The 16,822-nt window shown below is 37.5% G+C and overlaps 1 protein-coding gene across 1 annotated transcript in view; it reads left to right on the top strand.

The window, feature by feature from the left end:
• UMAD1 (UBAP1-MVB12-associated (UMA) domain containing 1) overlaps positions 1-6,049 on the top strand; it is a 242,066-nt gene extending 236,017 nt beyond the window's left edge. The window contains exon 4 of the mRNA XM_060108310.1: positions 4,248-6,049. Coding sequence (XP_059964293.1) covers positions 4,248-4,505 — 258 coding nt within the window. The 3' untranslated portion in view covers positions 4,506-6,049. The remainder of the gene's footprint in view (positions 1-4,247) is intronic.
• The last annotated feature ends 10,773 nt before the right edge of the window (positions 6,050-16,822 follow it).

Raw genomic sequence — 16,822 nt, 5'->3', positions numbered from 1 at the left:
GGGAATATTTGCCCATGAGATTAAGAGAGAAGGCAAGATATAAGAGGAGAGGGGAAGGTAAGATTGAATCATATGTGAATGTCAAAAAAACCCCAAAAGAAATGGATGGATCCTAGACTTTATCTAAAGCCAAGAGAGGTCTGACATTCCTAAAGTTTTTATTTATCACTGACTTTTAACATGTGCTAAGCATTATTCTACTTACTCATAAATTACTTACTACTTATAGTACTTCATATAATTCTCATAACAATTCTATGAAATAGGTACTACCATTGATTTCCTAATAGAGCTAAGGAAACAGATGCAGAGAAGTTGAATAACTTGTCCAAGGCCATTTGCTTATTAATAGGCAGGATGTGTACCCAAGTAGTCTAGCTCTGTGCTCTGTGTTTTTAAACACTCTGCCATGCTGGCCCATGGTAACCAAAGCCCTGGTGCATCCGTAATCTTGAGGAAACCAGTGTATAGTGATGCCCTTTAAAGAAGCTGGAATTGTGGCATCATTACTCACTGATACCTGTGCTCTTGGCTGACCCAGGGACACTTACTATTTAAATCCCAGTCAGGTTTCAGGAAGCAGATTCTATCCATTCATTGCATACATGGACCTTTCTAAAAAGCTTTGTCATCACTGGGTGAGGTTACATTTGTTCTAGTTGCCATCCTAAGAAAGTATTCTGGTATTTTATTTTCACATGAAGCTGTAAAACAACTCTTGATAGGGATGTGTTTGGTAACTTCATTCATCCAGAGTCATTTTACTACACAGGTATTTCTTGAGAGCCTCTGTTCTAGGTGTTGGGGGATGCCTGTGAAAAGAGCAGTTCCTTCTCTACAGAATCTCCGTGGAGTTTTCCTTTCTTAGGAGCTCCTTCTCTTTAGCATATAAACAGACATTGTTTCTCCCAACTTAAAAAAGAAAAAGAAAAATCAAGAGACAGTTCTCGTGACCCCACTTCCCTTTCCAGCTACTGGCCATATCTCTTTTCCCGTTTACAGCATAATGTCTGGAAAACAGTCTGTTCTCGTATTTGTCTTCACTTTCTCTCCTCCCATCCTCTTTTAAACACACACCAAGCCGACTTTCTCCACCAGATTGCACTAGCTCCAGACTTGAATTACATCCCTCTGCCTACTAACAGCTCCACGTAGATGTCTGCTAGGCACAGGGAACATCCAAAACTGAACTCTTGATCTTCCTGTCCAAGCCCCATCCCTGTGAATGGAGAACCCATCCTTATTGCTCAGGCCAAAAACTTTGGCCTCATTCTTGACTCCACTCTTGTTCTCACACCCCACCATCTATTCCATCAGCACATCCTATTGACTTTAACCTTTAAGTCTATCCAAAACCCAACCGCTTTCTCTCACCTTTGCTATCACATCCCTAATCCACATCACCATCATCTGTCTTTCCCAGCTGGTCTTCCTACTTCCTTCCCTGGCCCTGTACCCCTCACTGCCTGCTATCAACATGGCAGCCAAACAATTCTTTTAAGCCATCAGTCAGAATGTATCTCCTCTGCAAAAATATGTTCTTCAAAAATTTTTAATCCCACATGCAACAACATGGATGAATCTCATACATATAATGTTGAGCGAAAAAAGCTGCAAACAAAAATGTATGATTACCTTCATTTAAAATATAAAAATAGGTGAATCAATTTATGTTGTTAGAAGACAGAATGGTGATCTAGGGGTCAGGGAGTTGACTGTGACTGAAAGAGAGCACACTCTCTTTCTATGACCCTATAGAAATCGGGTCATTTCTATTTCCTGATCTGGGTAGCGGTTGCTCATAGGTGTTTCACTGGTTAAAACTCAGCCAGCTAGGGCTTCCCTGGTGGCGCAGTGGTTGAACGTCCGCCTGCTGATGCCAATGCAGGGGACGTGGGTTCATGCCCCGGTCCGGAAAGATCCCACATGCTGCGGAGCGGCTGGGCCCGTGAGCCATGGCCGCTGAGCCTGTGCGTCTGGAGCCTGTGCTCCGCAACGAGAGAGGTCACAGCAGTGAGAGGCCCGCGTACCGCAAAAAAAAAAAAAAAACTTAGCCAGCTATACACTTATGATGTACCCCATTTCTGTTTGTATTTTGCACTTCCATAAAAAGTTTTACAGGGCCTCCCTGGTGGCGCAGTGGTTAAGAGTCCGCCTGCCGATGCAGGGGATACGGGTTCGTGCCCCGGTCTGGGAGGATCCCATATGCCGCGGAGCGGCTGGGCCTGTGAGCCATGGCCGCTGGGCCTGCGCGTCCGGAGCCTGTGCTCCGCAACGGGAGAGGCCACAACAGTGAGAGGCCCACATACCGCAAAAAGAAAAAAAAAAAAAAAAAAAAAAAAAAAGTTTTACAAAATTGTTATTTCTTACACAGACAATCATTCTCCTCTAGACTTAGAGATAGGAATTTATCAGCATTTATAGCCATTATAATATAAGCCCTATTCAGGCAAAAGTCTTGTCTGCTTTCATTTATTCAACAAATATTTACTGAACGCTAGACACTCATCCTGGCATTTGGGATGCAGCAGTGAACATGAGAGACAAAAACTCCTTAAGCTTCTGAGGGATGATAATCAGAATAAATTATATACCATTATAACCAGGTGCCAAGGACTATAGAGAGGACAGAAGCAGGAGAGGCAGGCAGGGAATGCTGGAGTGGACGAGGTGAGGCGACAGGAAACAGTCTAATGAAACAGTCAGGAACGGCCTCACTGAGAAGGTGACATTTGGGCCACCACTGGAAAGGAGGGGAGGGAAAGAGCCCTGTGTTTATGTGGGAGAAGAACCTCTTGGGCAGAGGATCTGGAAAACAAAGGCCTGAGGCAGAAGCAGGCAGACTGTGCCCGAGCCACAGCAAGGAGACAGTGGAACTAGAGGGGCCTGAGCAAGGACAGACCAGCCGGGCTAAGGTCCGAGAAGTACCCGAGGCCAGATCACAATGGGCCTTGTAAAGACTCGGGAGTTTGATTCTGCATGAGACTGGGGGCGGGGCGGGGGGAATAAATTTTTGCCTGACCTGGTTTGAGTTAGGTTTCAGCTGCTTGTAGTGGCAGGTTGTTCGTTCTCATTGCTGTAAATATACTTCTGTTTATTATCCATTCTACTATTGATGAATGGATACCAGCTCAGGGCTTGCATTGAGTGCTACTATGAACACCCTAGTGCTGCATGTCTTTTGGTAAACTCCTGTATGCAAGACGTACCAACTTTAAAGAAAATGAACAAGATGTATCAATTCTTCTTATTTTAATAACTTACATAACACATAGGATTTTACTTCCAGCGAAAGGCAGGTTATTGACCACTATGTATGGTACACATTAGAGGTAAATTCCCAAGTATGTATTAGGGTAAAGCAGTAACGTATGCAAGACAGAGAATACAAAGATAGGTAAATAGATTATTTGCCCTCAAGGACCCAAGATTCTAGTTGGGGATAAGACATAAGCACGTGAAACAGCAACTAGCAAGGACATGTAAAGGAAATAAATGCCAAATAATATCCTGGGCAATTTGCCCCATAGTCATTCTCAAGTGAGCAAGGTCACTTTGAACTATGTTGATATAAGATTTCAGAGGAAAGCTGGGGATTCTGTGGAGCCTGAAAGCTGACATCAGATTTGGAAAAGCAGAGAAAGACTTTGTGGACATTATCTGGGCTAGTGAAACAGCAAGAGGGCCCATTTGTATTGGAGGGGCCTGTAGGTGGTCCATCTGAATAAGTAGGGCTTAGGATTCATTTTAAAACCTAGTAGAGGACTTCCCTGGTGGCGCAGTGGTTAAGAATCCACCTGCCCATGCAGGGGACACAGGTTCAAGCCCTGGTCCAGGAAGATCCCACATGCCGCGGAGCAACTAAGCCTGTGCGCCACAACTACTGAAGCCTGTGCACCTACAGCCCATGCTCCACAACAAGAGAAGCCACCGCAATAAGCCCATGCACCCCAAAGAAGAGTAGCCCCCACTCGCCGCAACTAGAGAAAGCCCGCTCACAGCAACAAAGACCCAACGCAGCCAAAAATAAATTAATTAATTAAAAATAATAATAAATAAAACCTAGTAGAGATATAGATGGATTTATTTCTCAAGTAAGTAAATAGCTGCGTTCTAATCTGGGAATGTTTATATATTCCACATTTCTCAATCACTTTGATATATTAATGCCACATTTTGATATATTAATGCCATATAACCTCAAAGTCCATAAGGTCTAAATGACTTAAATATATATGTATTTTTAGATTGGCAAAGAAAACTCATCCAGTGTGACTGTAGCAGGCCCCGAGATGGAAAATAAGGCAGGCCAGACTCTGGAAAACAGCTCATTAATGGCCGAGCTTCTCAGCGACGTACCTTTCACCTTGGCCCCGCATGTGCTGGCCGTGCAGGGCACCATCAGTGACCTTCCCGACCACTTACTCTCCTGTGATGTCAGCGAAAACTTATCAAGGTTTTGGTATGATTTCACTCTTGAAAACTCAGTGCTCTATGGTTCGTAATCTTTATGTCTGTTTGCACCTTAACAGCTTTAAGACAAAAGTTTGTCTGTTTTATTTAACCTGTGTGATGTTTTTTGACATCTCCCTGTTTAAAGGCCCTTAAAGGCCCTCAGAAAAGCAAGGATCATAAAGCAAATAATATTACATTCATTGCTCTATTTTTTTTTAGAATAAAGCATATTTGTATAAAAAGTAAACTTAAGATCTACTACTTCCTTTTCCCCCTAATAATAAATACAAATATTAATTTATCAAGGTTTTATGAAAGGAGTAGATTCCGTCAACCGGTCTCTCAAAATACAACACCTCACATTTATCTTAGAAAAACTGTGAAAAAGAACTGAGGGATTTTTCTTAGTTACCACAAGAAACTGAAGTCTCCACTTAGAGGGAGTGTGATTTCTCTTCTCTGGTTTGGAAGAAGCTTACTTAATGTTATCCCCTTTCTCCTTCCACTGTGTTTATTAATGAATTCAGAAAAAAGAAAAAAAAAGTTGGCAGTTAGCTTAATTTCTTCAGTCTTGATTTAGACATTGATGTGGAAATTTACAACTTTTCCCTGAAAGCAATGGTAGTTTGCTGATATAAGAATGCTATAAGAAGAATGCTCTGGATACTGTTTCTTCTGAGTGACAGATTTTAGTTTCCTTAATCCCGTGGCAGTCTGTTCTACCTTGGTGGAGTCCTGAGTTCCTGCCTTTGTTTTTTGCTACTTCACGGTTTGCTCTCTCACCAGCTTTCCAAAGAACGTTCCCTGCTTCTGCCTCAGTTGGCATTTGTTCTCCTTCCCACCTATGTTCCTGGTTTATGAAGAGATCCATATTTCCTTTCAACCTCTCTGCCTCCCAAAGAAAAGCATCTCATAATGATATGTATTATTGCTGGTAAAGCCCTTATTTAGAAATTCGTTGGGCACAATACAGATGGAAATGTTTTACTGCTACAAAAACTGCAACTGACTCATTTCCAGTTAGAGTGTAGGCAAAACACCTAAACAGGACTTTTAGTTCGTGAATATCTGTTATTTATTCCAACTAAAATAGAAAACTGCCATTGGTCCATAAACTGTAAAGGGAAGAGGTAAATTGTGATAGAGCATTTTCTATGCCATGGAAAATTTAAATCACATTTGTTCTGATTAGTGGCAATACAGTTTATTGATTCTGTGCCAAATCTTAAATATATTTTTCACAAAGGTAGAGTGCCATAGCAAAACTAAATACTGTGCATAAAGGTACATGAATTATTCAAGTTTTAATGTGTCATGCATGTTTGTTTAATATATGTATCATGGTCTTGATAAAATGTTAAATTATTTAAAAGTTAAATGTACATTTCTATTGACAGAAATATGTTTCACTTACAAATAATGCTACCATATGAGGTGAATGATTAAATTAGAGCTTCACATAGTTTTCATAAAACATCAAAGAAATCTAACTTATTACTAAGACAAATGTGACCATTTTATAGCAGTTTTTGTGAAAACATATCTTTTTCTCAATATCTGTGTTAATGTATAGCCAATGTTAAAGCCAAATGTAAGCATGTTATCAATTTGTCTATGTGTTAAATTTTGTCTAAAGTACTTATACATTTCATTTATATGTATGTCTACCATGTTATAAATATGCTTATAAGTATTTTCATTTGTCTATAAAATATATTTAAATAAACATTAATTTTTTAAAAACTGGTATTTTAAGTATTTTCAGATCAGAAAAATGGTTTTCTTTGCATTATTCATATCTGAGTACAAGTTATTGATTCTTTGAAAGGCCAAGATTTAAGTACATAGTTTTTGTAGTCCAGAGAAAATTATGAAATTTCCTCTTATATGTAAGTTTTAAGGAATAACATTGAAAATGGTAAGATCACTAGTCCTGGCTTTAATAAGACTAGAGATTTGGGAGAAATCACATGAACATCTTAAGGTAGATCCCCATCATCACAAGATTTAGTAAAGGCCAGTGTTAATGACCTATTTTTAACAAAAAACATTGTAAAAATGTCCATTTTAATTTTCTTACTCTATATAAATCAATGTTACTTTTCGAAAACTGGAAAAACATTACAAATCAACTAGCCAACTCCATTTTACCAAAGAGAAACCTGGAGCCTAGAAAGGTTAAATGATTTAAGTCACCTAGTTAGTGATAAAGATTTCCTTTAATAGTGTGAATAATTATAATATGAATAATAACAAAGCTTGTATGCTCTGGGGCATTTGAGGCAGCCAGAGTTTGTAATGGCTCCCTCACTTAGAAGCTGTGGGATTTGGAGTTAGTCCCTTGATTTCTTGTGCCCTTAGTTCCTTCTCCAGTTAAATAGTAATTGTATGCATCTTGCAGGGTTGTGTTAGGTTTTAGATGGTGTATGTCAAATGCCTGGCAGCATAAAGCTTGAACACACCATAGGTGTTCTGGGAAAGGGAGCTCTTATAATTCTCATTACTAATGACACATACAACAGTCTTAACGAAATGCAAAATACATACTAACTGAACTGCTTAACGAGTAATATAAAAATATATAGCTACCTATATTTATATTGTAGATCCCTTCTGCCCATTATTTTTTTCTATACTAAATACCTCACTAAGAAAAATATTGCTAAAATATGTTGGTTGACTCTTCTGCAATTCCTTAGTTAAGAATTCCATAGGGAACACTTTTTTCCCTCTTCTTATCAAGCATCATGTTCCTTTTCCTCAATACAAGTTATCATTGTAAAGTACTACAGGCATAGAATGTACAAGCAATTTTACTGAATCTTATTTTTAACCCTAAAACACATTCAAGAAGTTTCATGTTTTTTTTTCTTTTTTTTTCCAGCTTTATGTAACATTTGCATTCTTTCCTAAAAACAGAATTAGAGAGGAGATTCTGACCAATCTATTAATCTGTTTAATTAAACCTTGATTAACTGAAGTTTTAAAATTGTACCATTAAATATTAACAAGAGCATATTTCTTGTTAACAATTCTGGAAACCCAAATAGTTTTTTTAAGTAAACATTCATTGACACCAACACTTTTTTTCTGTTTCTCAAAGTAAAATGATAAATTGAAAACAGTATAAATTGAAAACTCTAATTCAAAAAGATGCCTGTACCCCAATGTTCATAGCAGCACTATTTACAACAGCCAATACATGGGAGCAACCTAAATGTCTATCAACAGATGAATGGTAAGGAAGTTGTGGCATATATGCATACACACACACACACACACACACACACACACAATAGAATATTACTCAGCCATAAAGATGAAATAATGCCAGTTGCAGCAATATGGATGGACCTAGAGATTATCTTACTTTACTTAGTATGATAAAGCCAATATCATATGATATCACTTATATGTGGAATCTAAAAAAATGATACAAATGAACTGACTTACAAAACAGAAATAGATTCACAGACATAGAAAACAAACTTATGGTTTACCAAAGGGGATAGCAGGGGTGGGGGGAGATAAATTAGGATTTGGGAATTAACAAATACATACTATATATAAAATAGGTAAACAACAAGGACCTATTGTATAGCACAGGGAACTATACTCAATATCTGGTAATAACCTGTAATGGAAAAGAATCTGAAAAAAATTTTATGTGTATGTATAATGGAATCACTGCTGTATACCTGAAATTAACAAAACATTGTAAATTACTTCTATTAAAATATACTTTATTGGCGTGAGCCCTCCTGGAGACCACCATTTTCTTACAAAGACGTGGCCCCACCCCACAGCCTGTAGGCTCCAGTGCTGGGACACCTCAAGCCAAACCAACAGGGCAAGAACACTGTCCCACCCATCTGCAGACAGGCTGCTTAACGTCTTCCTGAGCCCACAGCCCTCTAAACACACCCCTTAGCTTGGCCCTGCCCACCAGAGGGAAAAGACCCAGCTCCACCCACCATGGGCAGGAACCAGTCCCTCTCACCAGGAAGCCTGCACAAGCCTCTCAGACATCCAGGGCGCAGAGAGGAGAAGCAAGAAGAACTACAACTCTGCAGCCTGTGGAATGGAAACCACAGTCACAGAAAGTTAGACAAAATGACATGGCAGAGGATTATGTCCCAGATGAAGGAACAAGATAAAACCCCAGAAGAACAACTAAGTGAAGTGGAGATAGGCAATCTACCTGAAAAAGAATTCAGAGTAATGATAATAATAATGATCTAAGATCTTGGGGGAAAAATGGAGGCACGGATCAAGAAGATTAAAGAAATGTTTAACAAAGACCTAGAAGAATTAAAGAACAAACAACCAGAGGTAAACAATACAATAACTGAAATGAAAAATACACTAGAAGGAATCAATAGCAGAATAACTGAGGCAGAAGAATGGATAAGTGAGCTGGAAGACAGAATGGTGGAAATCACTGCTGCGGAACAAAATAAAGAAAAAAGAATGAAAAATGAGGACAGTCTAAGACACCTCTGGGACAACATTAAATGCACCAACATTGGCATTATAGCAGTCCCAGAAGGAGAAGAGAGAGAGAAGGGACCTGAGAAAATATTTGAAGAGATAATAGCTGAAAAATTTCCTAACATGGGAAAGGAAACAGTCACCCAAGTCCAGAAGCACAGAGAGTCCCAGGCAGGATAAATCCAAGAAGGAAAATGCCAAGACACATAGTAATCAAATTGACAAAAATTAAAGACAAAGAGAAAATCTTAAAAGCAACAAATAACATACAAGAGAATCCCCATAAGGTTATCAGCTGATTTCTCAGCAGAAACTCTGCAGACCAGAAGAGAGTGGCATGACATATTTAAAGCAATGAAAGGGAAGAACCTACAACCATGAATACTCTGCCCAGCAAGGCTCTCATTCAGATTTGATGGAGAAATCAAAAGCTTTACAGACAAGCAAAAGCTAAGAGAATTCAGCACCACCAGACCAGCCTTGCAACATAAGCTAAAGGAACTTCTCTAGGCGGAAAAGAAAAGGCCACAACTAGAAACAAGAAAATTACGACTGGGAAAGCTCTCCAGTAAAGGCAAACATAAGTAAAGGTAGGAAATCATCCACACACAAATATGATATCAAAACCAGCAATTGTGAGAAGAGGAGAGCACAAATGCAGGATGTTGGAAATGCATTTGAAATTAAAAGACCAGCAACTTAAAACAATCTTGTCTGTATATAGACTGCTATATAAAAACCTCATGGTAACCACAAACCAAAAATCTGCAATAGATATGCACACAAAAAAAGAAAAAGGAATCCAAACACAGCACTGAAGTTACTCATCAAATCACAAGAGGAGAGAACAAAACAGGAAGGGAAGAAAACACCTACAAAAACAAATCCAAAACAATTAACCAAATGGCAATAAGAACATACATATCAATAATTATCTTAAACGTAAACAGATTAAATGCTCCAACCAGTGGTACATATACACAATGGAATATTACTCAGCTGTAAAAAAGAATGAAATAATGCCATTTGCAGCAACATGGATGGACCTAGAGACTGTCATACTGAGTGAAGTAAGTCAGACAGAGAAAGACAAATATCACTTATATGTGGAATCTAAAAAAATGGTACAAATGAACTTATTTAAAAAACAGAGAGTTACAGATGTAGAAAACAATCTTATGGTTACCAGGGGGGAAATGGGGGAGGGATAAATGGGAGATTGGGATCAACATATACACACTATTATATATAAAATAGATAAGTAATAAGGACCTACTGTATAGCACAGGGAACTCTACTCAGTAATGACCTATATGGGAAAAGAATGCAAAAAGTGTTGATACATGTATATGTATATCTGATTCACTTTGCTGTACAGCAAAAAGTAACACAACAATGGAAATCAACTATACGCCAATAAAAAATTTTTAAGTAAAGTTATTTTCTTTAATACTTAAAAAAAATAAAAAATAAATGCTCCAACCAAAAGACAGAGGCTGGCTGAATGGATAAAAAAACAAGACCTGTATATATGCTGTCTAGAAGAGACCCACTTCAGATCTAGGGACACATACAGACTGAAAGTAAGGGGATGGAAAAATGTATTCCATGCAAATGGAAACCAAAAGAAAGCTGGAGTAGCAATACTCATATCAGACAAAATAGACTTTAAAATAAAGACTAATATAAGAGACAAAGAAGGACACTACATAATGATCGAGGGATCAATCCAAGAAGAAGATGTAACAATTGTTAATATATATGCACCCAACATTGGAACACCTCAATATATAAGGCAAACACTAACAGCCATAAAAGGAGAAATAGACAGTAACACAATAATATGCAGTGGGGGACTTTAACACCCCATTTTCATCAATGGACAGATCATCCAGACAGAAAATCAGTAAGGAAGCACAGGCCTTAAATGACACATTAAACCAGATGGACTTAATTGATATTTATAGAGCATTCCATCTAAAAGCAGCAGAATACATATTCTTCTCAAGTGCACATGGAATATTCTCCAGGACTGATCACATGCTGAGCCATAAAGCGAGCCTTGATACATTTAAGAAAACTGAAATCAGATCAAACATCTACTCTGACCACAATGCTATGAGATTAGAAACCAACTACAAGAAGAAAAGACTATAAAAAACACCAACACGTGGAGGCTAAACAATATGCTACTAAACAACCAATGGATTATTGAAGATATCAAAGAGGAAATCAAAAAATACCTAGAGACAAATGAAAATGAAAGGATAAATCCAAAACCTATGGGACACAGCAAAAGAAGTTCTAAGAGAGAAGTTTATAGCAATGTAATTGTACCTCAGGAGACACAAAAAATCACAAATAAATAACCAAACCTTACACTTAAGGCAACTAGAGATAGAAGAACAAACAAAACCCAAAGTTAGTAGAAGGAAAGAAATCATAAAAATCAGAGCAGAAATAAGTGAAATAGAGACAAAGAAAACAATAGCTAAGATCAATAAAACTAAAAGCTGGTTCTTTGAGAAGATAAATAAAATTGATAAACCTTTAGCCAGATTCATCAAGAAAAAGAGGGAGAGGGTTCAAATCAATAAAATTAGAAATGAAAAAGAAGTTACAGTGGACACCACAGAAATACAAATGATCATGAGAGACTACTACAAGGAACTATATGCCAATAAAATGGAAAACCTAGAAGAAATGGACAAATTCTTAGAAAGATACAATCTCCCAAGACTGAACCAGGAAGAAACAAAATATGAACAGACCAGTCAAAAGTACTGAATTTGAAACTGTGATTAAAAAACTCCCAACAAGGACTTCCCTGGTGGTGCAGTAGTTAAGAATCCACCTGCCAGTGCAGAGGACGTGGGTTCGATCCCTGGTCTGGGAAGATCCCACATGCCACAGAACAGCTAAGCCCATGTGCCATAACTACTGAGCCTGCACTCTAGAGCCCATGAGCCACAACTCCTGAGCCCATGTGCTACAACTAAAGCCTGTGTGCCTATAGCCCATGCTCCACACCAAGAGAAGCCACCACAAGGAGAAGCCCGCACACCACAACGAAGAGTATCCCCTGCTCGCCACAACTACAGAAAGCCCATGTGCAGCAATAAAGACCAAATGTAGCCAAAAAAACTCCCAACAAACAAAAGTCCAGGACCAGGTAGGTTCACAGGCAAATTCTATCAAACATTTAAAGAAGAGTTAATACCTATCATTCTGAAACTATTCCAGAAACTCAGAGGAAGGAACACTCCCAAACTCATTCTATGAGGCCACCGTCACCCTGATACCAAAACCAAAGATATCACAAAAAAAAGAAAATTACAGGCCATTAGACACAAAAATCCTTAACAAAATACTAGCAAACTGAATCCAGCGATACATTAAAAGGATCATACACCATGATCAAGTGGGATTTATCCCAGGGATGCAAGGATTTTTCAATATCTGCAAATCCATCAGTGTGATAAACCCCATCAACAAATTGAAGAATAAAAACCATATGATCATCTCAATAGATGCAGAAAAAGCTTTTGACAAAATTCAACACACATTTATGGTAAAAACTTTCCAGAAAGTGGGCATAGAGGGAACATATGTCAACATAATAAAGGCCAAATGTGACAAACCTACAGCTCAATGGTAAAAAAGCTGAAAGCATTTCCTCTAAGATCAGGAACAAGACAAGGATATCCACTCTCGACACTTCTATTTAACATAGTTTGGAAGTCCTAGCCTTGGCAATCAGAGAAGAAAAAGAAGTAAAAGGAATCCAAATTGGAAAAGGATGTAAAACTGTCACTGTTTGCAGATGACATGATACTATACATAGAGAATCCTAAAGATGCTGCCAGAAAACTATTAAAGCTCATCAATGGATTCGGTAAAGTTGCAGGATACAAAATTAATACACAGAAATCTGTTGTATTTCTATACACTAACAATGAAAAATCAGAAAGAGAAAGAAACAATCCCATTTACCATCACATCAAAAAGAATAAAATACCTAGGAATAAACCTACCTAAGGAGACAAAAGTCCTGTACTTCAAAAACTGTAAGCCCCTGATGAAAGAAATCAAAGATTACACAAAAAGATGGAAAGATATACCATGTTCTTGGATTGGAAGAATCAATATTGTCAAAATGACTATAATACCCAAGGCAATCTACAGATTCAGTGCAATCCCTATCGAATTACCAATGGCATTTTTCACAGAACTAGAACAAAAAAAATCTTAAAATTTGTATGGAGACACAAAAGACCCCCAATAGCCAAAGCAATCTGGAGAAAGAAAAACGGAGCTGGAGGAATTAGGCTCCCTGACTTCAGACTATATGACAAATCTACAGTCATCATAACAGTATAGTAATGGCACAAAAACAGAAATATAGATCAATCAAACAGGATAGAAAGCCCTGAAATAAACTCATGCACCTATGGTCAATTAATCTACGACAAAGGAGGCAAGACTATACAATAGAGAAAAGACAAGTCTCTTCAATAAATGGTGCTGGGGAAACTGGGGAGCTACATGTAAAAGAATGAAACTAGAACATTCTTTAACACCATATGCAAACATAAAGACCTAAAAGGATTAAAGATATGTGGCTCAATATCCAAAAAACAAACAACCAAATCAAAAAATGGGCAGAAGACCTAAATAGACATTTCTCCAAAGAAGACATACAGATGGCCAAGAGGCACATGAAAAGATGCTCAACATCACTAATTATTAGAGAAATGCCAATCAAAACAACAAAGAGATATCACCTCACACCATTCAGAATTGCCATCATCAAAAAGCCTACAAACAGTAAATGCTGGTGAGGGTGTGGAGAATAGGGAACCTTCCTACACTGTTGGTGGGAATGTAAATTGGTACAGCCACTATGGAGAACAGTATGGAGGTTCCTTTAAAAAACCCTAAAAATAGAGCTACCATATGATCCAGCAATCCCACTCCTGGGCATATATCCAGAGAAAAACCTGATTCAAAAGGATACATGCACCCCAGTGTTCACTGCAGTGCTGCCTACAATAGCCAAGACATGGAAGCAACCTAAATGTCCATTGACAGATGAATGGATAAAGAAGATGTGGTACATATATACAATGGAATATTATTCAGCCATTAAAAAGAATGAAATAATGCCATTTGCAGCAATATGGATGGACCTAGAGATTCTCATACTAAGTGAAGTAAGTCAGATAAAGGCAAATATCATATGATATTGCTTATATGCAGAATCTAAAAAAATGATACAAATGAACTTAGTTACAAAACAGAAAGAGACTCACAGACTTAGAGATTGAATTTATGGTTACCAGCAGGGAAGGTTGAGGGCAGTAACAGATTGGGAGTTTGGGATTAACATGTACACACTGCTATATTTAAAATAGATAACCAACAAAGCCCTGCTATATAGCACAGGGAACTAAGCTCAATATTCTGTAATAACCTAAATGGGAAAAGAATTTGAAAAAGAATAGATACATGTATAACTGAATCACTTTGCTGTATACCTGAAACTCACACAACACTGTTAATCAACTATACTCCAATATAAAATAAAAAATTTTTAATGATTAAACAATACTATATTGCTAAAAAATGCTAACCATCAAAACAAAAAAAAAACACCACTCCTTATAACATCTTATAAGAGCAACTATTTGGCTGATGCAATTTAAGTCTTGCAAACTCAGGAGAAAAAAAAAAGGAAGAAAGAAAACAGTATGTAGAAAGAAATATTTTCTAAAATTCCCAGAGACCTGATTTATTATCATTCTAAAGGACAGAATGGAGTAGCAAAGAAATAATCTCATCCATGTTCTAAAACAGTGGTGTAGGGACCCTACCCCCTTACCTCTCATGATAACAACTGATCAATAAATGAACACTGTAATCTAACAAAGAGTATGTTACCTTCAGAGGTTAATACATTGTCTTATTAATAATGTCATTAATAACATTCACATGCAATATAAGTATATTGGATACATGGTTGAAGGATGTTATTACACCTTTTAAGCTGTTGAGAAATACGGGTTTGTGGATATTATCTTTTGAGCATTAGTGTCATATTACTAAGGGCATGACCTAAATATTATTGGGAAATCTAAAATTTTCACAATAAGTTTCACGTCATTTACACTACATTGGCCTGAAAGAGGATTCTTATGTGTCAGGAAAATGACTCTTTATGCCATATAGTTTGGTAGATAGGTGGGGTGAAAAAGAGAAAAAGAAAGATGCATAGGAACTCTGCTACAGTCAATATAGCAATATGTTGATCACCTTTTTTTTTAATTTAAGAAATGTTTTATTTTAGAATACATAGTTACAGATTTATTAAAAAGTTACGAAAATAGTGCAGAGTTCCTGTATACCTCTCACCCAGGTTTCACTATTTTGAACATCTTACATTACTATGATACATTTGCTAAAACTAAGTAATTGAGACATTACTATTAACTAAAGTCCACACTCTATTTGGATTTCTGTTTTCTTCTAATGTCCTTTTGCCCTTCCAGCATCCCATCCAGCATAACACTTTACATTTAGTCATGTCTCCTTAGCCTCCTTTTGGCTGTGACAATTTCTCAGACATTTCTTATTTATGATAGCCATGACAGTTTTGTGGAGTACTGGTCAAGTGTTTTGTAGAATGTCCCTCAACTGGGGTTTAACCTAATATTTTCAAATGATGAGACTATGGTTATGGGTTTTGGGAGGAAGACTGCAAAGGTAAAGTGCCCTTCGATGAGCTCATATCATATCAAGGATACATGCTATCAACATGACATATTGATGTTAACAATTATCACCTGGCCAAGGTCGTGTTCGCCAGGTTTCTCCACTGTAAAGTACCTCTCTCCCCATCCTTTTTAAACTCTACTCTTTGGAATTAAATCACAAGGCATAGCCAACACTCAAGGGATATGGAATTAAGCTTCACCTTCTTGAGGGGTGAATAGCCACATAAATTATTTGGAATTCTTCCCTATGAGAGATATTCCTCTTCTCTCCTATCTACCTATCTATCTATTTCTTTCTTTCTTTCTCAATCACTTACTTTTTCATATTGGAACTCATGAATATTCAATCCCTTTCCCCCCCAAATATAAATCAGTGGTGGCCAAGATACATATTTACATTTTTAGAAAAGTCAATAAAGATAATTTGGAACATTTTACATGGTGCAGATGAATACTATTTGACATTGGATATGATAATATATTCTATAATTTCCCCAGAATTCATCTTCCTATAAATATCAGATGTGTTTTTCCTTAACTGGCCATGACTGTAGCTGTGTCCACAATAGACCTTCCCTGCAAGGCTACAAGTGTTGCATTGTGAGTGGAGCCCTCTTAGATACTTGGCCTTTTCCCATCTCATTCCCGTGATGAATGCATCTTACACATAATGCCATTCTTCAGCAAGTGGTGTGGAGGCAAGTTTATAGTGTAACCATGTTCCTCTTTAAAGAACCTAGAGGATTCATGATACAAAGAGCTCTTCTCTACAATAGATAGACTTTTTTTTTTTTTTAGTAATAGCAAAGACAAAATTGTAGCTCCTTAAGTTTCTAAAGAAAGAAATGGTTCATTTTCAACGTTTGAGAAGTAAGTTTAAGAAGCAGTATAAGGAAACTCAGTCTTCTATTAGAAGGGGGAGGTGCCCAAGAAACTCTTATTTTTACTTCTGATTAACCAAAACCCTGTGTGCTAAAACATGAAATTGATCTCATCCAATTTCTGTGACAAAAAGTACCAATCAAAGCAAAAAGCATCTTATTTGTCCTTGGAAGAAACCTGAATATAGTTCTTTGTCAAGAATTTGCCCAGTCCCAATTTTC

Source organism: Mesoplodon densirostris, chromosome 9, assembly GCF_025265405.1.
Source record: "Mesoplodon densirostris isolate mMesDen1 chromosome 9, mMesDen1 primary haplotype, whole genome shotgun sequence".
NCBI lineage: Eukaryota > Metazoa > Chordata > Mammalia > Artiodactyla > Ziphiidae > Mesoplodon > Mesoplodon densirostris.
Note: the sequence above shows the minus strand (reverse complement) of the source record. Positions and strands in the feature narration are given on the sequence as shown.